We start from the raw sequence: 7,170 nt of genomic DNA on the forward strand, positions 1-7,170 counted from the left end.
TCTGTAGGCTGTGAGGTTCTGGTGTGTGTGTGACTGTTTGGGGGTGACTATCTGCTACCTTTTTTGGGTGCCTGTGAGGTTCTGGGAGTGTGTGTGACTGTTTGAGGGAGGTCGCGTGGTACCTTGTTCTGTAGGCTGTGAGGTTCTGGGAGTGTGTGTGTGTGACTGCTTGAGGGTGAATCTGTGTATGCTACCTTGTTCTGTAGGCTGTGAGGTTCTGGGAGTGTGTGTGACTGTTTGAGGGAGGTCGCGTGGTACCTTGTTCTGGAGTTTGTGAGGTTCTAGGAGTGTGTGTGACTGCTTGAGGGTGACTCTGTGTATGCTACCTTGTTTTGGTGCCTGTGAGGTTCTAGGAGTGTGTGTGACTGTTTGAGGGAGGTTGCGTCACGTGGTACCTTGTTCTGGAGCTTATGGATGAGCAGGGCCTGTGTGTGACTGTTTGAGGGTGTGTGTGTGTGTGTGTGTGTGTGTGTGTGTGTGGGGGTTGCGTGGTACCTTGTTCTGGAGTTTGTGGATGAGCAGGGCCTGTCGGGTCTCCCTCTCTTTGCCCTCCCTCAGCTTCCTCCTCCACTCCCGATGCTCAGAGTCCCCAAGCAGAGACGAGGAGAGGTGCGGGTCCAGAGACTGGGTCAGCTACACACACACACACACACACACACACACACACACACACACACACACACACACACACACACACACACACACAATTGAATTCCCAAACACAACAGCTTGTGATTGGTTCCAGCAAATGTGGAAAGGAAGCTGGACATATACATGTGGTTTCCAGCCTGAGCTGCAGGGCGAAATCCAATGGCCCTGGGATCAGACTGGGTGTACCCAGTCTAATTGACACCCCAAACACACCCGAAACACACACACTCACCCGTTCCGTGAGGGCCTGAGCGCGCGACTCCAGCTCCAACCTATCAGCACGGCTATCTGCAAGCTCCTCCTCCAGCCGTGAGAGCTCAGCCCTTAGCTCCGCCCTCTCATCCTGCCAGCCAATCAGCAGGCTTGTGTCCATGCTGCCTGTTTCAGAGCATCTTTGACCAGACAGGAAGTGGTAGGCTACTGTACCATCAGGGCGCTATGATGTTTCTGTTTCATGAAAACATGGGAGTACGAGTTATTCTGCTTGCCACTTACTAAAGTCATACTGCACTTGTCATGTTTAGCAATATATCTCCTGATACCCTCGCAGAGTCAAAAACAAAGGATCTGAAGCCATTAGTCAGTAGTGTTTATGAAAACAGACCAAAAAGAATACTCTTCATACTGTATGTCAGTTTAGATTTCTATAAAGACAACATTTGATTGAGTGAATATATAAATCCACCAGACATTAGGCTAGTAATGATGATCCTGAACAATGACTGCATGTTTGGTATCATCCATTCCTGACTGATTCATGTCCATCGTTGTTCACTGCTTATCGATGTTGCTACAGTTAACAGTATCAACTAGCTCCAGTAAGATTAGTGACAATCGGATGTCGGCTGGAAATGCAATTCATACAAATTAGCTGCATTTAAATGATTTAGCTTCTACGTAAGTTATACCACTGATGCGATTGCTGACAAACTGCATGACAACGACGTGGTTAGTTCGTCAGCTAAGGTAGCTATTCGGATAGCAACAACGTCCATACATAAACATTAACAGTGTGAGTTGCAGTAGTTTCAAGTCTTCAGCAATGGGCACCTGTTGCTCATCTGTCTAGTTTGCCAACGTGATAACCTTAGCTAACGCTGTTGTTTTCCCTTTAGAAAACTAGCTAACAGATGTAGCCAGGTAGCTTTCTAACTTTACCTCTTCCAAGTTGGATATTTCTGAATATGGGCTGGTAACGTTGGCCCAGCTAGCAGCTACTATGCATCCCCTGCGACTGTTTCAGCTGGTAAAACGGTGTTGCTTAACCAAAAAAAAACGTGGAAGGTATTAGCTAAAAGGGGAAAGTTTGTGCGTTTCACCAAATCTCAACTCACACTCTCCAGCTCATTCGATTCCTGCTGGATTTGAAAACTTCCTCTTTCACGTTCCCACTCGCGTAAAAGTAGAAATTCTAGAGGCACTTTATTATAGCGCCAACACATGGCTTGGAGTCGTTAATTGGCTGGATTGAGAATGTCTGAACAGCAAGCCAGACTTGTTCTAACAGAAGATAAATAAGCTAAATTTTGTCCAAAACAATTGACCACACATATTTGTTGCAAAAAAAAAAAAACATCAAGATATTGGCTTTAAACTTTTGCATGACTAATTTTACTAACTGTGTGTGTGCGTGTGTGTTCTTTCTCCCAACAGTGGACACTGGATTCCAACTGAGTGCACTAGGCTAATCCACTGATACGAGGTCATTCTCTGTGTCTGGCAGGTAGGCTACAGTTCTGAGCTGTGCTGTACTTCACTCCCACAACTGGGACTTTGAACTGGATAAAATTCTGTGTTAGAGGCTAGAGCGTCTGTGAGTGTGTGTGTGTGTGTGTGTGTGTGTGTGTGTGTGTGTGTGTGTGTGTGTGTGAGAGAGAGAGAGAGAGAGAGAGAGAGAGAGTCTGTATCGGGAGCATTTGTGTGTAGTTCACTGATCTGTACATCTCTGTACTGTTTCCAAAATGCCACATCTGCACTAGGCTACTTACTGCAAATGATCTACCAGTTTTATGTCAAGCTAAACAAGCAGGGTGCAGTATTCCACTATTGGAATCAGCTTGTGTCTCTGGCAGGTACAGTTCACACTCACAACAGGAACTTTGACCTGAGGTCTCATATCCGAGGCGGGGACTAACACATTATGTCCACAAATGAACACACGCTTATCGTTTATCATGTACGAGACTATAATAAATCAATCAGAGTCCCTCTAACACATCAAGGATCATCCTATGACTTTGTACTCTGTAGTCTGAGGCCGGAAAAAATCTGTGCTTGTTCATAGTATCGGTTCTTGTCCTGAAGCTGAAAGGAAAGTGCAGGTGAGCACACAAACTGTATCTGTGACTCCAGAGAGCTCCAATGAGACCGACGATCTGAAAGGCCGAACGGTAAGATTCAGCAACAGGAGCAGACTTGAGACTATTTTTCCAGCAGGAAGTCATAGCTGGTTAGATGTTATCTCAGACTGTTATCTCACTGTGAGTTTAGAAAAATGGCCACCAAACGCTCTTTCACAGAAGAGGACTTCTCCTGTCCCGTGTGCCGGGATGTCTTCAAGGACCCTGTCATCATGATATGCAGTCACAGTGTGTGTAAAGTCTGTCTGCAGCAGTTCTGGGAAACCAAAGGATCGAGAGAATGCCCCATCTGCAGGAAAAGATCCTCAAAAAGAAACCCACCCCCCAACTTGGCGTTAAGGAACCTGTGCGAGACCTTCATACAGGAGAGAAGCCAGAGAGATTCAGTAGGGTCCGAGGTGCTGTGCAGTCTGCACAAAGAGGCCCTGAGGCTCTTCTGTCTGGAGGATAAACAGCCTGTGTGTCTGGTGTGCCGAGACTCCAGCGAACATAAGAATCATAACTTTAGTCCCGTTGTTGAGATAGCAAGTGCATATAAGGTAAGAGGGCAAGGATTTCAGTGTTTTATTTGTTTGTTTGAAGTTGGTGATTAAAAGACGCTTAGATAATAGTACACTAAACCTGTGTTTCTAAATCCATTTCAAATCAGTTATAAAATAGTCTCTAGATAGGTCCAATTAGCAAGCAGCTGTTGTAGCCTACAGTACTTACAGTATGTTGCATCATAAAGTAGCTGTTGTGTGCAATCTTTGTTTCAGAAGAAACTGAAAGCATGGCTGGTCAAGCTGGAAGAAAAGATGAAGACACATAAAGAAATGCAACTAACCATTGATAAAACAGCAAAACACATCAAGGTAATGACTAAGGAATTAATAAAGTGGCCTGATTTATTTATGCATTGTTATTCATTTATATTATTTTTCAAGACACAGGCCCAACACACAGAGAAACAGATCAAGGAGGAGTTTGAGAAGCTTCACCAGTTTCTCCGAGATGAAGAGGCAGCCAGGATAGCTGCACTGAGGGAGGAAGAGGAGCAGAAGAGTCAGATGATGAAGGAGAAGATTGAGAAGATGAGCAGAGAGATCTCATCTCTTTCAGACACCATCAGAGCCATAGAGGAGGAGATGGGAGCTGATGACATCTCATTCCTGCAGGTAGGATAAGATAAGATACTTTAATGTATCGGAGGGTAGGAACCATCCACTGCATTGTGAAGTGAAAACTCTGTAGGACACCATGACCAAAGAGTTTGTGGGAATGAATTCTGTTTCTGATGATAATTTGAGAGGTTACATTGGGATTACATTGTATGAGATTCTACTGTGATGTAGTGTTAGAGTTAGGATTTTGCTGTGGAAAAACATAGTTGAATATCAAAATGTCAGTTTACTTATCAATTTGAAAGTTAAATACAACAATATATTTCTATTTTGTTATTAACAGAACTACAAGAGTACAATGGAAAGGTGAGTGATCTGCCTCCTGTCTCTCTCTTCTCTGTGGTTCAGAACCCAAACCCACAGCAGCACTGACTCCTGAATGTTATTCCAGAGCCCAGTGCGCTGCAGGATCCAGAGAGGGTTTCAGGAGCTCTGATCAATGTGGCAAAGCACCTGGGCAACCTGACGTTCAGAGTCTGGGAGAAGATGCAGGAGACTGTTCAGTACAGTGGGTACTGGCCTGTGTGTGTGTGTGTGTGTGTGTGTGTGTGTGTGTGTGTGTGTGTGTGTGTGTGTGTGTGTGTGTGTGTGTGTGTGTGTGTGTGTGTGTGTGTGTGTGTGTGTGTGTGTGTGTGTGTGTGTGTGTGTTTGTGTGTCTGTATTCAGAAAACGTGCGCTCATTTCACTAAATTGTGTGCTCATTTTACTGAATTGCGCACACACGTTTTACCAAATCATGCACACATTTAGGTAAATAGTGCACTCATTTTGGTAAAATGTGTGCATAATTCAGTCAAATGTCTTTTATTTATGATTTACTAAATTGAGAGCACTATTTAGTAAAATGAGTGCACACATTGTCTCGATATACAAAAATATCAGATGACCATCATTCACATCCACATCACACATCACTCAGTTCAGCTCATGTGTGTGTTCTCTCTCTCTGCAGCTCCTGTGACTCTGGATCCCAACACTGCAGCTTCACGTATCATCCTGTCCGAGGATCTGACCAGTGTGAGACGTGGTGAGGAGAGACAGCAGCTTCCTGATAGCCCAGAGAGATTTGACTACTGTGCCAGTGTGCTGGGCTCCAAGGGCTTCAACTCAGGGACTCACTGCTGGGATGTGGAGGTTGGGGAGAACACATGGTGGCAAGTGGGCGTGATATCAGAGTCTTTCCAGAGGAAGGGAGACAGCACCTCTATGAGTGGACGCTGGTACATTCGGTGTAAAGACGATGAATATAGAGCACGTGCTCCTCCATACATCTCCACTGTCCTCACGGTGCAGCAGAAACTCCAGAGGATCAGAGTGCAGCTGGACTGGGACAGAGGAGAGCTGTCATTCTCTGACCCTGATAATAACACACATCTACACACTTTCACACACACTTTCACTGAGAGAATGTATCCATACTTTAATACTTGTGACCTTCCTCTGCAGATCTTACCAGTGAAGGCCTCAGTAACAGTACAGCAGCCCAGCTAGAGCTGGTGTTGTCTGAAGGACTGCCATATGGAGAGACATTGAGGGTGTCCCAAGACGTTTATTCTTTTTTTTATTTATTTTTCTTTTTATCTTTCTTCACCATGGGATGGTGGCTTTAAGGAGCTTGCAATAGCCAGAAAAGTTGTGGGGTTCAATTCCCAGCTCCTATCCTTTTGCCCTTGAGCAAGGCATTTAATTGCTCTGGGGAGAACATTGGCCCTTGTAATATTTTTGACATATAAGTCGTTCTGGATAACAGTGTCTGTAAATGTAAATGTGAATGTTGCTGTCTAAACCAGGGCCTGCATACGAAGAGACATGAAGACAGAGGGCGTCCCAAGACAATAGTTTTCTCTCTTCTCCATTTTACAGTTGGCATGAAAATATTGTCATATGCAATGCAGTCAATCACACGGTTTGTGTTAATCAAGAGGAATATGAGTCTCTATAGTTGTGTTAGTTATTATCAGGCTGCCAGACTGCATAATGATCTCTTAACATGTATTACAGTATGTTGCCAAAAGTATTCGCTCATCTGCATCGACTCACATATGAACTTCAGTCACGTCCCATCCTTAATCCATAGAGTTTATTATGACGTTGGTCCACTCTTTGCAGCTATAACAGCTGCAAAAACTGACATTCTGTCGAGTCTCTCCTGTTTACAGCTTATAGCTCATTTAGAGGGCCATGTGGTGGACATTGTGTTGGAAGGCAATGAGCACTGTACACATTGCAACAGTGATACGGTATTTTGCTATATACATTCAAATAAAATAAAAAGATTTTTTATTCACACGTTGGCTGTGTATACAGTATGTAACACCTGTTCTGTGTACACTTGTATATAATTTAATATGAGTTACTGTATATTTAGAGACGTCACTTCCAGAGGGGCTGAAAGATGAATACTGCCATCTAGTGGTGGTTATTTTGTAACTACACACTCTCCTAGTTATTGTGTGACTACACACTGACGTTTCGGCACTAGGCCTTCATCAGAGTGAGGTCTTCTTCACTCTGATGAAGGCCTGGTGGCAAAATGTCACATTATTAGTCAAATAAAAGTGGTGATTCTAAAGCAGCAGTGTTGCGCTTCCCCCCCGTACTTCTTCAAATATTCCTGTTCATGCCTGAGTTAAGAGTTCTCTCATTCTGGGACTTTGAACCTGAGTCTGAACAACATCAAGTTCAGATAGAGCTTAGATAGGCTACTGGTTCTGTGATGTAATGTTGGGACTGACCAATCAGCTCTCTGCTCTTCTAGATCCCTCCCTCTAACTCACCCTGTGTTGAATGAGGAAGTGAAGCTCAGGTAGAGACGGCTGCTCTGTTCTCCATTACAGCTGAACAACTACTCTGGTACGTGATAAATTAGGGACAACATGAAGGAATACTTACATTGGTTATGTTAGTAATCTTATAGACATTAGGATTCTTGCAAGTTAAGTTGAAAAACCACAATGACTCAGTAGAGACTGTAAATTTCTGTTGCCTGAGAAAGT

The 7,170-nt window shown here is 44.1% G+C and overlaps 2 protein-coding genes across 2 annotated transcripts in view; one reads left to right on the forward strand and one right to left on the reverse strand.

Moving 5' to 3' along the window:
* Nucleotides 1–1,865, reverse strand: part of LOC134078954 (rootletin-like) — a 16,602-nt gene extending 14,737 nt beyond the window's left edge. The window contains exons 1-3 of the mRNA XM_062535119.1: nt 1,810–1,865; nt 884–1,098; nt 496–633 (exon numbers count right to left, since the gene is read on the reverse strand). Coding sequence (XP_062391103.1) covers nt 496–633; nt 884–1,024 — 279 coding nt within the window. The 5' untranslated portion in view covers nt 1,025–1,098; nt 1,810–1,865. The remainder of the gene's footprint in view (nt 1–495; nt 634–883; nt 1,099–1,809) is intronic.
* Nucleotides 1,866–3,145: 1,280 nt separating this feature from the next.
* Nucleotides 3,146–5,665, forward strand: LOC134078955 (zinc-binding protein A33-like). Its single transcript, XM_062535120.1, has 5 exons — nt 3,146–3,550; nt 3,770–3,865; nt 4,458–4,480; nt 4,606–4,682; nt 5,127–5,665. The coding sequence occupies exons 1-5, from the start codon at nt 3,146–3,148 to the stop codon at nt 5,663–5,665; spliced, it is 1,140 nt and encodes a 379-aa protein (XP_062391104.1).
* The last annotated feature ends 1,505 nt before the right edge of the window (nt 5,666–7,170 follow it).

This window comes from Sardina pilchardus, chromosome 4, assembly GCF_963854185.1.
Source record: "Sardina pilchardus chromosome 4, fSarPil1.1, whole genome shotgun sequence".
Lineage (NCBI taxonomy): Eukaryota > Metazoa > Chordata > Actinopteri > Clupeiformes > Clupeidae > Sardina > Sardina pilchardus.